The following is a 19,101-nucleotide window of genomic DNA, read 5'->3' on the forward strand; positions in this document are numbered from 1 at the left end:
CACCAACCCATGGGACCAGAACCAAGCCTTACGAATCGGGCAAAATTTACAGCTCTAGATGCAGGAACGGTGGAATATAAATTATGACATGTACTTCATAGTATGAAAAGATATAAAGGTTTTATTCACCTCTTGAACACAACAACTTTTCATGTGCAAAACATAGTTTAAGTCATCATCTTCTTTAAGAATATTTGAACAACTTTAACATCCAGGTTGGTACTGAACCGCAAACCATGGACCATTATCACCAACACTTAGAGATGAAAGCGTTGACCTACTTGAAACCAGACCAAATATGTTTCGCTCCGGAGGCAAAAAGAATTCTTTCATAACAGTCATGAATTTCAAGTAAAAAGAATGAAACTGCTCAAATTCTTGATATGAACAATAATATAAACATCATGATTCCAGTTCTTGGAACCCTCCAAAATACCGTAATTTAACAAGGTACACTCCCCAAACCAAGGAGCTTTGAAAAACGCTTTATCAGCTTTATCAACACCACAAAATCACAATTCGCAAAAAACATCCCTACTTCGAAATTCTCAGTAATTAGGACAGAAATATAGCGAATATTTTAAAAATCTTTTTAATATATTATGTTAATATTTTATAAATACTTTTAATATATTTTAAAATTATAAAATTAGTGATCATAAATATATTTTGAAAACAGGAACAACACAAAAACATCTTTAACAGAAAATCTAAATTCGTGTATAAAGGTTAAACCTAAAAGTGTTCATGTTTTGTTAAACCGCAAACCAAGGACATAAATTGGATGGAAGAAGAAAAGTATAGTAGCAATTACTTATTGGGCTCTCATTTAATGTTAGCCCATATACACTCAAATCTAAAACTTTTTGTTTCTTATCCACCCACTGTTACTAAATGCACTTCTACCTTTGTTGCGCCATCACTCCTAGAAGAAGAGAGAACATGTCGAAAAACATTCGTTTTGAAAAGTTTATTTTAAAACATATTTAATGTGTTTTGGAAGAAAAATTCAATTTACAATTTACAATATATTATATATTTTTTTAAAGTTTATTCCATAAATTTTGTTTTGAAAAAAAAATTCTATAATATATTTTGTGTTCCAAGAAAATTGTTTTGAAAATTTTGTTCCAGATAATTTATTTAGAATTTTTGTTCAAAAGTATTTTACTGAAAAATCAAGAAAGATTATAGAACAGGTAATTCGAAGGTCACTTTTACGAAGGAAAAGGTAAAATGCACATCTTAATTAATATAAGGGTGTACATGAAAATATTGGGGTAATAAAAAGCAAAAAAACTCTTAAACAAATTGTTGGGCTTCCAACTGGCCCATATTAATAATTATTCTTCCGTGCAATTAGTTTTTTTTTCCTGCACCTCTGAGATATTTTCTGCACCCCAAAATACTTTTTAAATTTTAAATAAACCCTTTCATTATTTGACTAATGTTGTGCAGACCTCATTCCTAAATTGCTTTCGGAAGTCCACTAATGTTGCACATACCTCATCCCAAAATTGCTTTCAGAGATCGACTTTGGTTTGGTTATTTTCGAATGTTGACGTTCTGGTCGTTCAAGACTTGATCCGATTCATGAAAGTCTATGAGTCAAGGAATTTGGACCTATTATTAAGATATTTTTTATATGAGATATTTTGGGTCAGTTGGTTATGATATTTATAACTGTTTTGCTTATAAATAAGAGATTAACCCTCAGAGTTAGGAAAACGATTTTCTGACTTCAGTGTGCTCTTTATTGTGCGTTAAGTCAAAAAGATTCTTATAATTTTTGTCTTCTTTAAAATTATTCAACTTTTTGCCGAAACAATACACAAAATATTGCTCTTACTAGACACTTAATCGGTTTGAAATCGGACGGACGTCTGTCGACAAAAAAAAAAAAAAAAAAAAAATATATATATATATATATATATATATATATATATATATATATATATATATATATATATATATATATATATATATATATATATATATATATATATATATATATATATATATATATATATATATATATATATATATATCGTTTTTACTTTTTATATAGATTTGTAATACCAAAAATGAAAGTAAAATACCAGGTGTTCATTATCTAAATACACGCAAATGTACGACTAAATACACCACAGTATTTCAATTAAGTTTAAAAGACACACAACAAATGTTAACAATTATAAAACATTGCATACTTATATAAATAGTTTGTACTCATAATTTTCTAAATGATAGTTTGAGAGGAAAATATACGAGGAATATATTGAAATGCTGTAAATTTTGTGTGATTTTAGTGAAGTTGGTAAATTTTAAATAATTCATTGATATAGATAAATTGTATTTAGAAGTATGACTAAAAGTAATGTTTTCAGACATGACTTTAACTTTAACGAACTTTTCCAAACTCTAATCGTATAGTTAAACATTTTTTTCTTAGATAAATAGTGTCTAGAAGCACAATTTGATTTATTTTTAAATTGTGCCCCAGTTTCATTTTTTTTAATATGATTTTTTGTGTTGAAGCATGATTTTAGGTTCATTGTATTTCTTTTTAAATCACGCTAGGAAGCCTCTTTTTGAAAGTTTTTAACCTTTTAAATAACATATTTTGCATTTTTTCAGCTGTTTTAATAAATGTTTTTGTTTATTTAGTAACTGTTTTTTGTGTCTTTATTTTTTAAATAAAACATTAAGTTTTTTGATCGCTAAAGTTAATATTATGTATGAGATTTTATTCACTTTAAAATTTGAAACTATTAAATAAAAGGTATATTTACATTATCTTTAAAGTATGTGAAACTATTAAATATTTTAACATATCAATTTTTTCACAACCTTGTCAAATATATTTGTGACACAATGATACCATTATTAACATAAAAGCTAATGTCATTCATTTTGTCATGAACTCACAATGTTATTTTTTTCATAATAGAATTGAACATTAGGAACATAATCATTATCTCAATATTTAAACTAGAAAATGATATACAATTTGAATCACATCTACGAGGACATAAAAAAAATAGAGCATCAAATTAATTTATATATTAGCAACTGATATTAGTTGCTTAAATCGGTAAAATATGCTCAATTTTAAGAATGTTCATCCATATTATGTAAGCATAATTTTAAATATATTCAAAACATTGTTCCATTCTTTTATACACTAAATAGTAAATGTGTTTTATGTTTTCAATATATTTTTGTTTATTTGTAGAAGATAATAGAAAGAAAAAGTAAAAAAAAAAACATTATTGTACTTTCGAAGTGTAGTTATGGTACGATTTTATTGCATATATTTTGTTTGACTTAATAATTATACGTCAAGTTGATATTAAATGCATTAAAAAAAGAAAATGAAAATGGAGAAATTTGAATACATTAGTTGGAACGTGGATAAAGAAATCAATCAGAAGAAAGCAAAATAAAAAGGAAAAGAGAGGAGCAAAATACCAAAAACAAAATCAACATCAGATCATAAATGGCACACGTGTGGTGGCATAAAAGTGTTTTAAAATTGAATTGAATGCAGCGGTGTGGGCCCTGGGATGTTGAGGAGACAGTTAGGAATGTAGTAGATGGGCCCATGCAATGGACACACGAGGGGGCTTGAATGCCCATTGGGTTTGGGCCTCTCTCTCGTACCTGCTTCCGCTCCTAGTAACTGCACCATCATCATCATCATCGTCGTTCATGTCATTTTCTACGTTCTTCTTGTTTTCTTGTTCTTTGTTGCTCTTCTTCACACACCTTCACTTTTCCACCCTCACATTAACTCGATTGGCCCCTTAGGGTTTCGTTTGGTGCAGTGCATGCATTTGCATTGGATTTGGTAATTTGCAGCATTTAAAGACCATGGCCCTCTGTAGCTACACCCAGCTGGAGTAACACAGACATTTTACAAACCTTTACGAGTAAAACAACATACGATACGACCATGTCCGAAGATTTTAGGCAAATCGACGCTTTTCATAATTTGTCATTTTCAAAAAAATAGGTGTTTTCACCTTTTTTAGGTTAACTTTTCCAAATGCATGCAAGAGAAAAAAAGACAAACAAGAAAAGGAACGAAAACAACATCACAGTGAGAGCACTGTGTTGTGTTACGACCCCAAACCTTTCAGATCTACCATCCTGAAAATGAAAATTCTTGAAACATGATCAATTAATATGTAGGTTTTATCGAACAAAAATAGGTTATCGAAAATGTTTATTAATATGAAGAACGTTGGACAGCAAGGTATGCTCTGGTTCCAATTCTGAACTTGTGAACCATGTCTTGTCACCGGTCACTGTCAGCTGCAACTCAAGTCTTATCAATTATCTGTTTCTTACACTATGTTTGATAGGGTAAAGCTCATGAATTTTTTTCTGCAACTTAACTAAAGTTTATGCAGTTCAAATCCGACCCATAGATTAAAAAAAGGATCTTTGGGTCTTAGAAAGATAAAGTGGATTTGACCTAATTAATTATCATCTGGGCATGAATGAATAATTATGCAGAGAAATGAGATATAGATAAAGACGCACTATGAGAAGTGGGCACGAACTTTTTGAAGTTATTACAGTATTGGATTGAAATGAAAAGTAAAGAGTTTGTTGAAGGTGAAGAGTAGTTATTATTGAAATCACGTTAGAAAGTATCGTGTCGATCAGTAAGATCATTTTATAATATACAAGTAAGGTGTAAATTTTATTTTATAAATTTGTAGGATTGAATTAGACTTAAAATTCATTTCTAATATGGTATCAGAATCAAGTTAGAGTCTATTCTAATAAAAATTTTTAAACATTTTATTTTATCCACAAAATAAATATACTTCAATGTAAAAAATATGTTAGATTGAATTAGGCTTAAAGTTCTCTTACACAAAATTCGAATTAAAATAATGAATGTTTGGAGGCATGGCTGAGAACAGTGAAGCTTTTGGAGAAGAACAGTGGTTGGACCCTCCGTAGGGGACCGCTTTAGATGGCGGCCACGCAAAGTGGAGAAAGGATAAGTATGATAAAAAGATTGAAAAAGATTTAATGCCAAACAAACATCACAATATATATATTATATTTAGTTAACACTTATCTCTCTCTCTCACTCTTTTTTCTTCTGCACAATCTTCCATTACAAACAAAATTCGCACCATTTTCATGACTTTCCACTTCAATTTTATCTGGATTATTTCTCATACCTACATTACAACATTTAGTATGTCTTCTTGATAGATGTTTTAAGAGAGAATTTACAAAAGAGATTCAATGTTAATAATACCTTATCAAACTTACATAGTATAGAACTCGAACCGACACTAATATTTCAATTAAGATATTTACTTATAGTGTTACTTTTACTAAAAAAAATGTTCATAGTTAGGATTCTTTATGTGTATATACTCATCTTAGTAGTTTATCAGGAGAAAATATCAGTTTTTGTATTATTGATAGATTTTTTAAGAAATATTTATAAGATAATTTTTTGTGGAAATATAAGATTGATTTAATAATAAAGTTAAAAAGAAAGATAAGAAATATTGTGAGTTTAACTTTTCTAACGTTTAAGAGATAAAAGGTTAATTTGATCGTTTTAAAAGAAAATGCACAAATGATTATGAATTTAACTTCTAATTGATTAATGTTAACAGTTAACATTGTTGATTAGAAAAAAAAACTATAGATTCAATATTTATGAGATTTAAACCAAATAGAACAAAAATTGACACCACTTTCAACACTAAAATTTAAAATAATAAATTTATAAATTTTTTATATCTTGTTTAATTTGTTTTTTGTTTATGGAGAAGTAAACTTCTACTTAAATTTTTTACATTTTAATGGTTTATTGTTTGACTTCACTATTCTTATATATTTTTAACTCATCTACTTAATTAATATAGTTTTGATGTTATGGTCATACTTTTATATAGTTTTTATTTTCAGAGATTTATTTCTTACTCTTGAGTTATAATTCTTACAAGAGTACAAACTCAACTTTGAGTGACTCCATAATAGGAATGTTAACAAAACTTGTATCCACATATATTTGTAGATAACAATGGGTAGAAAATAAATATTATAAATGAATATTTATGGATAACGGATACGCGTATTTTTTATATTTGTATGTTGATAAAATTCAATACGAGTATCATAATATTCGTATCTATGGATATTTGTGTCCGCTAAACTCTAATTTATCATAGTAGCCGAGCACTAATTAGAAAAATTCAATTATGCTAAATTAATTCAATATTTACTTTTGTAATTTTAATTAGACTTGTATGAATTTGAGTTTATTTGAACTGTAGTTAAAACTTATAATAATGATGTATTATATTTTATTTAAATTTATGATTAAAATATTTTATTAAATATTTTTAGATTTTTTTTTTGTAAATACACACAAATATCCATAAATGTCCGCAAATATTAAAAAAAATATTCGAGTGTTCACATAATACCTAGTATAATTCTTAATAATATATGAACATAATGTTTGGACCTTAATCATCTCGTTAACATCCATATATAATTCCTATGATATTAAATGCATAAAATACTTTCTAAGGCATCGAAATCATTCCTATGACGATATATAGTTTCCCAATCCCAAATCCAAGAATAAAAATCCATAATTTTATAATTTAATACTAGTAAAATGATTAAGTGTTAAATATTGGTTAAACACACATAAAAAAGGCTCAATCATATTTATAATATGATTCTTCATATAATGTTTATAAAATGCAGTGATATGTAGGATTGTAGCCAATCTAAAATAAATTGTTGCTTAGAGATTTGGGATTCTATAATCATAAATACGATTCTACCCTATTTTAATACAAGTATTGTATTGTCGTTCAAAGACTTGGATGTTATGTAATGATAGATAGGATTTCAAATTATCTTAAAATAAGTTTTAGCACTTAAATAGAAAAATATGTGAAGATAGGAAAGATTTTTACCTATTCTGAATAAAACTTATTACATAAGACTAACTAAAAATATAAATAGAACTGTGCAGATATTAACAAAAGAAAAATGGAACACATATGTTTTATATAAATATAAAAAAATTATATCATAATTAAACATGAATAAATATGTATCTGAAACAAATATACTGAATAATATATTTAATTCTAATAATATGATTAACTAGGACAAAATAAACTACAAAAATTCGAGACAAAAATTAAGGACTTAAATATTAATTTTAGTATAAAGATTAAAAATTATAAAACCAAAAATGATACTCACTTTAAAAGGATAAAATAATGATAAGAAAAAGACAAAAAAACACCAAATGTTATTAAGAAAGTCATCATCTCTATTTACTAAAACAATAAAGAATGCAAAAACTAGGTATAATTATAAAAAAAGTTTAAAAAATATTATATATTTTTATTACATTATATTTTTCATCATCTCCAATTTATTTGGACTAGTTAAATATATCCATACTTATATTTGTTTCTACAGAAACAATATCTCAGGGAACACAGATCATATCTTACCTTAATCACTGACTTCTTAGACTGGTTATTCCTTGGCTTGAATGTGTCTTCTCCTAATGTTGGCGGTTTGGGCCCTTAAGGGGTTACCTGCAAAAAAGACTTCCACAATCAAATCAGCAAAGACTCTCAAAAGTCAAATTTCATATTAGTGAATTGATGAAAACGTACATTCTTAGGATCCACGTGTATTTATAGAGTCATTAATTATATTCTTTCCTTGTTATGGGCTGAGCCCTTTTTATTATTTTGGGCTAAAGTTCAGGCTCTGAATGAGTCTAGGCCAAGTCCAAGCCCTATGTCAATGAGTTTGATATTGGAGGCCTCGCTGTAATTTCTTAAGTTTGAAATTAGCGACTCTTCATTATTCGTTATTCTGTGTAATAGGTGGTCTGAGTCATTATGTGTGATTTCTTGTTCAGTTAACCATCCGTCTATTTTTTTATAATAAAACTAAACATAAACGATAAAGACCGGATAATTGTTTAGATTTGCCTAAGTATAATACAATATTACATATTATTCCAAACTAAGATTTATAAGATTTATAGACCTTTCAGAATACAACATTGGGCATCACCATTAAGAATTGTTATATAAATGATGGTAAGATCATCGGTTATTTTAAATGTAAAAGTAAAAAATCTGTAATGCATTAATTTGCTTTTATATATATATATATATATATATATATTTCTCACATTCTCTGCATTTTTTTTTAAATTTGAAAAGTAAACAAAAGCTATCGTTTTTGCCGAACTTTACTAGAAACAAAAACCAGTGTTTTTATTAAGATTAAAAATACAACATTATGTTTAAAAACGATAGGATAACACAATTATCCACATTATGTTTTTCTTCTTTTACTTACATAGAGTTTAAAAACATATTACTGATCAAAAGGACAATGATGAATGATTGTGTTCAGCACATATTTTTCTGCTTTACCATGTTCAGCAAACTGGGATTAATAATTGGTGTGTGTGTCTGTGGAGCCTTGTAAACAAATGAAAGGAGGGTATAACCAAACTCAATTATTCCCATTTTTATGACATCATCCATGACGTCACCACCCGACAACCAGCGCAAAATCCAACCATCAGAATCTCTCACACGTGGGATCATATCCACCGCCCGATGTCCCTGCAACACACCACACTCTCATCATATATCACCAAAACCTTATTCCAGACACTCCCTCTTTCTTTCAATTCAATTCTTCTCCCCACACATCAAACATAGTATTTAGGTTTCTGCACCCAATCAAACGCACTCTGTTCCAACACCAACTAACTCTGAACTCCGAACCTGTTCGTGTCGTGGTTAATCCGAATTAATTAATTAATTACTTAATTAAGTAGTTAAATGATGACTAGTGCTATGGAGGCAGAGCGTGACAAGTACAAGATGATCGATTTCGAAGAAACCGAGTTGCGACTCGGGTTGCCGCTGAGTGCAAACGACGGCGAGTCCACGCTCATCAGAAACACTTCCGGCGGCTCCTTTACCGGAAAGAGAGGGTTTTCCGATACAACCAGCGGTAGCGTGGATTTGAAGCTTAACCTTTCCTCAACCTCAAACAATGTCTCCGCCTCTTCCTCTTCTGAAATCGCCAAAGAGAACAACGCTTCCGCTGCTGCTGCTGCTAACATCACTACACCTTCTCCTCCTCCTGTCAAGGACCCAGCAAAGCCACCTGCAAAGTTAGTTTCTCCTCCTTCCTCTTCAATCTCTGATTCGAATCATGAAAAATTATTGTATGGTCTGGAATAACATGAACCGAACTGAATTGAATCACAGTTTTATATATTTTTTTACTGCATGCTACTACTGGGAATGATTTCTCGCGCTACATAACAGTTTTTTTATTCCTTTTTGTTACTGATTTGATTATTGTATGCTTGTGCTTAATTAATGCATGTGGAAAATAATAATACAAAAGGTATTTCGTTTGGTACTGTGGTTATTAATACTGGTAAGACAGATAATGAAAAGGTCGTGTTATTGCCTAACTCTGAGATGGAAATTGTGTTGAGTTAATCCGAGATAGAGAATAGAGGTGATTGTGTTACGTAACTTAATGTCTTGTTTAGAATTTTCCAAGGAAGATTAATGGAGGATATGATATGATATTTTTGGTTTAACACATGTATAATGAGAAATTAGGTTATATTGAATTAGCAATTAGGGTTTGGAGATTGGTTTTTGGTTCTTGGAATGAAAGGTGGAAAGTGAGAAAGTGAAGATGCAATTAATTAGGTTAGTGAGGAAAGGGAAAGTGTCGTGGAGATGTTAAGCAAGAAAAAGTAAGGGGTGATGGAGGAGGAGGTTTTGGGTGGATTGCTTTTGCGGATGGCATGGTTCGTTGTCGGGTAGACAGAGGAAAAAGACAGGACACATGGAATCTTACCTTTTCTCAACCACCCAACAATTTCTCACTCAAACCAGCAAAGGCCAAAAAGGAAAAGGATAGTCCACGCACCTGTCCCATCGCCTAACATTAATGTTAATTCCAAAAGCATGTGCCCAACACAACCAATTATTATATTATTAAACTCAAAGTTTCAAACCACACGGCTCTTAACAATTGTTTCCGTGCCTTGACCGTCAAATTATGCAGCTATTCTTATGATACAGTTTAACTCTGGTGAATTTTCGTTACAGGGCACAAGTGGTGGGTTGGCCTCCTGTGAGGTCATTCAGAAAGAACATCGTTAACAACAATGTTCAAAAGGGTAGTAACAGTAACAGTAACAGTAACAACATCAAAGAGGGGGTAAAAGGTAGCAGCAGCAACAGTGGGAACATAAACATAGGAGCAGCTTTTGTTAAGGTGAGCATGGACGGTGCTCCCTATCTTCGTAAGGTAGATCTGAAGGTGTACAAGAGCTACCAAGAGCTGTCGGATTCCCTTGCAAAAATGTTCAGTTCATTCACCATTGACAAGTGTGGATCCCAAGGCATGAAAGACTTCATGAACGAGACCAAATTGATTGATTTTCTCAACGGCTCTGATTACGTACCCACCTACGAAGACAAAGATGGAGACTGGATGCTCGTCGGTGATGTACCCTGGGAGTGAGTCTTTATCTTATTTACCATGTTTCTGTCTCTGTGAATTCATGTGGACATGACTACGTTGTTGTTTCGGTGTCTCTGTCTCTGTGTATATGTCTAACCAAACATTATTAATCTCACAGAATGTTCGTGGAATCCTGCAAGCGCCTGCGTATTATGAAAGGATCTGAGGCAATCGGGCTAGGTGAGTTATCTTATTAGTCAAGTTTGAAAACAACCACAGAAAATCTTATCTTATCTTTTCATAATTAATTAATTCTTGAATTGACAGCACCGAGAGCAGTGGAAAAGTGCAGGAACAGAAGCTAGAGATGAATGTGTACATTAACTCCATGTTCCACAACAATGTGCTGTGATTGGTATGGTATCCATGGGAAGCATTGATGCTAATTAATTAATTAATTTGTGGAGTAAGGGGTTGTCTAATTAATATAGGAGGCAAGTTGTTGTTATGTATAATGTGTCGGTACCATTTTTTAGAAATAATTTTCTTGTATATGTATTGTGTATTTTATATATATATGAGAAAAATAGTTGGAACTGAGGGACGAGAAATAATGGAATATGTCTATATGGGCCCGTTGTGTCTACGTTGGTGTTCTTGTCTAATAATAATAACTCTGTCTCTACGTTTACAGTTGTACATACGTATATACGTTATTAATTTATTTATTGGTGAAGAAAGTGATAAGGTGGGGCAGATTGGATCATGTGCTTGGTGCAAGAGCCTTTGGTTAAGGGCTCCACTATTTATTTCACATGTTCCTGTTTTTTTTTTTTTTTTTTCCTGTGGCCTTACTTCACTGTCTCGTATCTGTCTCCACGTCTCTTCAATTCCAAAGCCATAAATTTAGTAATTTAATTTCACTTAAAAGCTTTTAATTTCTAAAGTAGTTCAAATGATATTTTTGTTGAGTGTAGTTTATAGAAAATCCAAGTTACTGTACATAGGAAGAGTGAGTAGTGGAACAGTGTCATGTTGAAGTCTCAGCCGGGTTGACCCGCGAATCAAGCTGAATGCGATCGCCAACCCATTTTCATGTTATTAACTTGAGATTTTTCGTGTCAATTTTAATTTGAAAGGAAATCATATTAAAAACTGGTAACTCTTATGATATAGAAATGCTGAATTTATATACCCGTCACTTGTTTTAGAAAATCTCTCTGACAGTGAAATTAAATTGTGAGGTTGTGTAGTCTTCTTACAAAAGGATATGGTTTTTGAGATTTAAGGGTTAGAACAAAATTTCAAAAATACAAACCAAAATTGAACCCAAAAAATAAGTATATGTATATATCGATAAATTGTGAACTAGAGAAAGCCGTATGATATTTCAATTTTTTATTAATTTTTTTCTGTTGTTCCTTTATTGTCTCTTTAAAATAAATTAATATTCATTAATTTTAAAATTTTAAAATACATTAAAATATTTTTAAAATAATAAAATAGTACGTTTAATGCTCAACAGAGACTAATATAAAAAAATTTAAGAAAGAAACTGCTTCTTAACATTATCTTTAAGAACATAAGACAATCATAATATATATATATATATATATATATATATATATATATATATATATATATATATATATATATATATATATATATATATATTTCACATGACTTGTGGAAAAGAAATATGCAACGTTCAAAGCAAAACGATGGGGCAAGATATCCAGAGAAAATCTTTGATAACTTCCGTGAACGAAGCAACCAATTGCTTGATATTTTTTCAATTCTTCGATCAAAACTTTTGAAAATCTTTCTTCCAACCATACTCCAAAACATAAATGGCTCTCATATAAATAGAAGTGAAGTTTGTACCTTTAAAAAAACTAAAAAGCTATGCAAGAATTCATTCCAATAATAACAACACATGAAGTTAAACAAAGACACCTGCACAGACTGATTTATGATAATCAATCTCATGCCATTGTTAACTAAATACTGGTGTAACTTTTGGATGAAGTAATGTTATACTATTTATTTTAAGGGTTAAGTATGTTTTTAGTCCCTGAACTTTGACCTAAAATTGGAATTCGTCCCTGTCTGAAACTTCGATACATTTTAGTCCCTAAACTTTAGAAATGAATGAATATAGTCATTTTAACCCAATTATGTTAATTTTTTTTGACGTGTAGAACGATTTTCATGTTAGTATTAGAGTTTTTTACATTGTTTGACACATTCCTGGTTCAATATCTACTGAGAAATATGTTCAACATCTCAAAAAAAGTTAACTTAATTGAGTTAAAATGACTATATTCATTAATTTTTAAAGTTTAGGGACTAAAATAGATTGAAGTTTCATGGACGAATTCCAATTTTGGATCAAAGTTCAGGAACTAAAAACGTATTAACCCTTATTTTAATTTGATTTATGAATCTAATTTGTAACGCACTCATAATTAAATAAGAAAATTAATATCAAATCAATTTGTTTAAAAAAAAATTTAATTTCAATGCTTCATACCTGCTGCAATGTTTGAAAAATAAGTTGAATCTGATAGTTCTCACCAATCACAAAAAATATTAGACAGCTATTTACTTTGTTAGATTATTTAGCTAAACTTGCTAACCCGATTGTGTTTTAAAAAAAGATTATATATATATATATATATATATATATATATATATATATATATATATATATATATATATATATATATATATTTGGAATATGGTGGGGGGCACTTTTCATGGGAGGTATAGAAGATGGAGAACCAATCTTGAAGTATTAGTACCTTAAATCTCATTGTGAATATTTATGCCAATCTAGGAAACCATATTTAAAGTAACATTTTGTATTCCTTTTATAACCGTAATTGCACTACTTTCAATAATTTTACATTTTGTATTCATTATATAAGAGTAGCTCCACTACTTTTAATAGTTTTAATTATTCCCATCCTTGTTGTAGTTTTAATTATTCCCATCCTTGTTGAAGAAGTCTCAAGCTCTTTTATCGATTCGAAGTTGCATTTCACTCTTTTTTTTTTTTAATTCAGTAAATGACAAAAAAAAAAAAAAAGGAAGAGGCTAGACAGCTCGCCAACCCACCAATTGACAGGACAGGTCTAACTTTTCAACTAGGGATGACAACGAGACGGGACGGAGACGGATTTCACTATCCCATACCCATCCCCATAAAAAAAATTCATCGCCATCCCCATACCCAAACCCAACGGGTATTAAACTTTTGTCTCATCCCCATCCCCACCTGGTAACGGGTATAATCTCGTACCCATACCTGTACCCGTTTTCTTACTACTTTAATGTTAATTTTAATTAATTTTTATAAGATAATAAAAAATTACAGTAAAGAAAACATAACATTATCAAATATTCAATATTAGGAGTATGGTTGTTTCCTCGATATCAAATACTTTGAAATAAATTATAATTGTTTACATTTTAGATTAGAATACCAAATAAAATTTCATGAGAATCAAAACATCTATTAAATTTGCAAACATTAATGAAACCTAGTTGATAAATTTTAAAAATATTTTAAAAAAATATAAAAGGAAAAAAATATTTTTAAAAAAATATAAAAAGAAAAAATATTTAAATTAAAATATATTTTAAATGTTTGTTTACTTCAATTTTTTAAATTATAATGAATATATTTTTTATACACTAATAAAAGTTATAGTACATCACTTGATTAAAATGACGCAAAGAACAAATAATAAATATAATAATAAAATTTTAATATAGATCTTGTATCTTTTGAACCACAATATATGTTGGATGGTAGTAAAAAAATATTCATGGCAATTACATTAAATATTTATATTGTAGTAAATAAAAATTATTTATACAATTATAATGAAAAAAAATTAAAGTATGATTGTAATGAGTTAAAATAAAAAATAATTAGATAAAATTTATCAAAATAGTATTCTACATGATGAAAATAAACAAAAAATAAAAATATTAAAAAATTAATAAATGTGTGTCTTATAAACAATTTGGAGACTATTGGAAGGAATCACACAAAAGAAAACAAATATATAATTAAGGGTATGATAAGATAAAAAATATCTCAGAGATCTAAGAAAACTTTTCAAATATCAACATATATATTCAATGGTTGATAAAAAAAAATGACGCAAAGAACAAATAATAAACATAATAAAATTTTATGATAGATCTCGTATATTTTAAACTCCAATTTATGTTGGATGGTGATAAAAGAATATTCATGGCAATTACATTAGTTTTTTATATTGTAGTAAATACAAATTATTTATACAATTATAGTGAAAAAAATTAAAGTATGATTGTAATGAGTTTGAAAATAAAAAATAATTAGATAAAATTTATCGAAATAGTATTCTACATGATGAAAATAAACAAAAATAAAAATATTAAAAAATTAATAAATGTGTGTCTTATAAACAATTTTTGGAGACTATCGAAAGGAATTGCACAAAGAAAAACAAATGTATAATTAAGGGTATGATAAGACGAAAAATATCTTAGATATCTAAGAAAACTTTTCAAATATCAACATATATACTCAATGGTTGAGAAATAACAAAAATTATTTTAACGAAATGAAAGAGTTCTTCAAATGAAACAAAAATTATTAATAATAAGTAAAGATTTTTTTTTATATTACCTAGTAAATGAAATGTTTATGTTATTAAACACTTAAATTGAGAGTAGTAAACATTCTCATGTGAAAAGAAAATATGCAATAAATAAAAATATTAAAAAATAATAGAAATATTCAAATGTTAGACATAATGTTTTTTTAATTGACATACATCATTTTAACATAATTACATAAATGTTATGATAAGATAAAAATATATATTGGAGATACGAATGAGTTTCGTCACAAACCAAATATTTAGAAGAAATAAAAAATAGAAAGAATATATATATATATATATATATATGGTTACTTAATTAATTGTGAATATTTTAATAATTTAAATGAGGATGTAGATATGGCAGGGACGATTATTATGGCGGGAATATATTTATCCCCATCCCCATTCCCATACCCAATTGAAAAAATCGGGGATTTCCCATACCCATATACATACCCGGTCAATGCGGGGTTTCCCCGTCAAAACGGGAACGGGTTCGAGCAATACCCACGGAGACGGATTTATTTACCATCTCTATTCTCAACCTACTAATCCGTGAGCCCGCCTATTAGCAATCCAAAAATGGGTCGGACTCAAATGGATTAGGCTCAACCGTTTTGACATTCCTACCTCAAAGAAAAAATCCATTATTTTTTAACTTTAACTTATATACCGATAAATAAAGGTAATAATGAAATATTATCACATTAGAGCATGTGATTACAATGATTAGGTTTAATTGTTTAATTATGGTTTGAGTATGATAAATTTGAGAATTGTTAACTCAGTCTCTAATAAATTTTTGTGATCTATTGAGCTTTCATATTTTAAAACTTTTCAATTGAATTTTTATAGTCAAATGTTTCTATTGATATTGTGTTGTGACAGTTATTTTGCACCGTCACTCTCCTTAAATGTCGTCACATAATATTTTGTTACAAAAAATTGTGATGATGACATATTTTCCAAATATTTACTGCATTTAACGAAAATAATTTTTAAATTTCATATAAATTATAAATTTCAAAATATAAATTACAAAAGTATTAAATATATAACTATAAAATTATAAAATTACAAATAATCAAAATTAAAAAATTTACAATTTGATAATTTTGTATTTTCATAATTTCACAATTTGATAATTTTGTATTTTCACAATTTCACAATTTTTAATTTTGTAATTTTGTAATTTTATAATTTAATGATTTTATATTTATATATCTTATAATTTCGTAATAATAAAATTATATGTTTTTATAATTTTGTAATTCGTTAATTTTTGTAATTTTATATTTTTCAAAAATTTTTATAATTTTTTATTTCATAATTTCATAATTTTGTAATTACAAATTTTATATTTTATATTTTTATATATATTTTAATTTCTTATCTGTAATTTTATAATTTTACTTAAGTTAAAAAAAAGGATAAATACAGTAAATATTTGGACAGGAACTCATCATCATTATTTTTTGTAAGAAAATATGTTGTGAGGACATTAAAAAAAGTGACAATACAAGATAACTATCATATCATAAAGTTAACAACATCATTTAACTCTAACACTCAATCAAAATTTTAAAGACGGATCAACCACAAAAATTTATTAAAAGTTTAATCAAAAATTCTCAAAAATTCTCAAAAATTATTTGGTATTCAAAACATAATTAAACTAGTAAAAAGGGTCCTAATTATAGTATGTTGTGTTCTCGTTAACAGGAAAATTAGTTGAATAAAATAATTCGTGAATTTTTATATTTATTGTTCTAGGTTTTCAAAATTAAAATTCAAGTCGTGCGATTGAAAAATAAGTGATCGCTTTATCTTTTAGAACTAAATTCAATGAACAGGGATGAGTTGGGTGCTAACATAAACTGACCTTGTAATTTTCAAAGGCTGGCAATGGTTTTTTGATACATATGAATTAAATAGATAAGAACGGAACTAGAGAAGTATTAGATAGCCGTCGGATCTAGATTGAAAAAAAAATGAAAAAAAAACTTTTATAAATGCAATAAAAAATTAGTTTAATTTGTAAGTATTTTAAAAAAAGAAAATTATTTTTTAGTAAAGTTGACAAATTTCCTTAAATAAAGTTAAAATAGATTAAACTTTTAACTTTTAACTAAAATAAAATAATAAAATAATATTTTTTTACACGAAATAAATAATTTATCAAATTTGTAAGAAAAAAATGTGTTACTTACATTATTTAAAAAAAAAAAGTCTCAGTTAACTCATGAAACTATCAGTTGACCAATTCTCAAACTCAACCTTTAGCCGCCTCTTATCTCATCTTACCTGACCTCTCTAAAACAGAGCCACGTGTAGCCGCCGGTCACGTGAGAGTTGCTACGTATCGTGTCGTGACATAAATGAAGGGTGATGCATGCAGCGGACAAACATGGCTATGTCTGCATCAATTATCTATATAAATAGCAGCGAAAGTGCGAAAATAAAAAACGTGAATTTAAAGTTAGAGAGAGATGGGAAAAGCTGGAGTAGCCATCGTGCTATTGTTGTGTCTGATTGTGACGGCCACCGCCCAACAATGCGGTCGACAAGCCGGTGGGAGAACATGTTCCGGCAACCTCTGCTGCAGCCAATACGGGTGGTGCGGCAACACCGAAGAATACTGTTCACCCTCCCAGAACTGCCAGAGCAACTGCTGGGGCGGCGGTGGTAGCGGCGGTGGAAGCGCGTCGAATGTCCGTGCCACGTATCATTACTACCAACCGGAGTTACACGGGTGGGACCTGAACGCCGTGAGCGCTTATTGCTCGACTTGGGATGCCGGAAAATCCTACGCTTGGCGCAGCAAATATGGGTGGACGGCTTTCTGTGGCCCCGTTGGACCCACCGGCAGAGACTCTTGTGGAAAGTGCCTGCGGGTAACGAGAAATTTGATTTGATCGGTTATTTTTTCTGGGTTTGGGTTCGTTTAATGCAGAAGAAGTGAATGTTTTGTGTGATGTTGCAGGTGACGAACACTGGAACGGGATCGCAGACAACGGTGAGGATTGTTGATCAATGCAGCAATGGAGGGTTGGATTTGGACGTGGGAGTGTTCAACCGTTTGGACACTGATGGACAAGGGTACCAACGTGGACATTTGATTGTTAACTATGAGTTTGTGGATTGTGGGGACAACAACCTTAACCTCGTCCTCGATACTCCTAAGTGAATGTAGCAGAGTTTCATGTTGAACTTTCTTAGTTTCTACTTCAATAAATGTTATGATACTGCTGCGGACACAGTGAGTGACGCAGAAAGTAGTTCAAAACTGTATCTTGGTTTTATGGATTCTTGAAAGTCCCACATCAAGAAAAAGAAGAAGAAGAGTTATTGGTTACTTACTTTACGTAATGGATAAGTAATTCATTGACTTAGGGTAGGTTGTTAATTTCTTAAATGATAACGACGCTAACCCACTCGGACTTTGATGCCAAATCCAAGTTAATGAAATTAATTGAGGTTGGATATTTATTTAATTTAACTAAGATTTTATTAAATAATGTTAATATTGATAATCGGAATAATAATTATATGATTATTGTTTTATTAGTTTTAAACAAATTCAAAATTGATGACGACTCAAGTTGATGAAGAGTAATTCTTAATTAATTAATCCAACTAAGTTAGATTGACTTTAATAGAAAGATGAAAATTTGTTATAATTTAATTAGAGATTTTTTTATTATATTAGATGATAAGTCTCTCTCTATATATATCGTCCCATTTAATTAGAAATTAATTTTATTTGTGATGGATTTATGAATGTTGATGTATTCGGCATGTGTGAGGATTAACATTACACAATTGTTAAATCATTCTAAATTATATATTATTTTAGCATATCTGATAAAGCTTATGTTTTAAGCGTCGTGAT

The 19,101-nt window shown here is 29.2% G+C and overlaps 2 protein-coding genes across 2 annotated transcripts; both read left to right on the top strand.

Moving 5' to 3' along the window:
- The first annotated feature begins 8,703 nt into the window (after positions 1–8,703).
- LOC114188000 (auxin-responsive protein IAA16-like) lies at positions 8,704–11,244 on the top strand. The gene is made up of 4 exons (XM_028076474.1): positions 8,704–9,226; positions 10,188–10,601; positions 10,724–10,785; positions 10,873–11,244. The coding sequence occupies exons 1-4, from the start codon at positions 8,889–8,891 to the stop codon at positions 10,908–10,910; spliced, it is 852 nt and encodes a 283-aa protein (XP_027932275.1). The 5' UTR covers positions 8,704–8,888; the 3' UTR covers positions 10,911–11,244.
- Positions 11,245–17,661: 6,417 nt separating this feature from the next.
- LOC114187208 (pathogenesis-related protein PR-4-like) lies at positions 17,662–18,568 on the top strand. The gene is made up of 2 exons (XM_028075389.1): positions 17,662–18,103; positions 18,193–18,568. Exons 1-2 carry the CDS (start codon positions 17,699–17,701, stop codon positions 18,394–18,396), a joined length of 609 nt encoding a protein of 202 aa, XP_027931190.1. The 5' UTR covers positions 17,662–17,698; the 3' UTR covers positions 18,397–18,568.
- The last annotated feature ends 533 nt before the right edge of the window (positions 18,569–19,101 follow it).

The sequence above is a fragment of the Vigna unguiculata genome, chromosome 6 (assembly GCF_004118075.2).
Source record: "Vigna unguiculata cultivar IT97K-499-35 chromosome 6, ASM411807v1, whole genome shotgun sequence".
Classification (NCBI taxonomy): domain Eukaryota; kingdom Viridiplantae; phylum Streptophyta; class Magnoliopsida; order Fabales; family Fabaceae; genus Vigna; species Vigna unguiculata.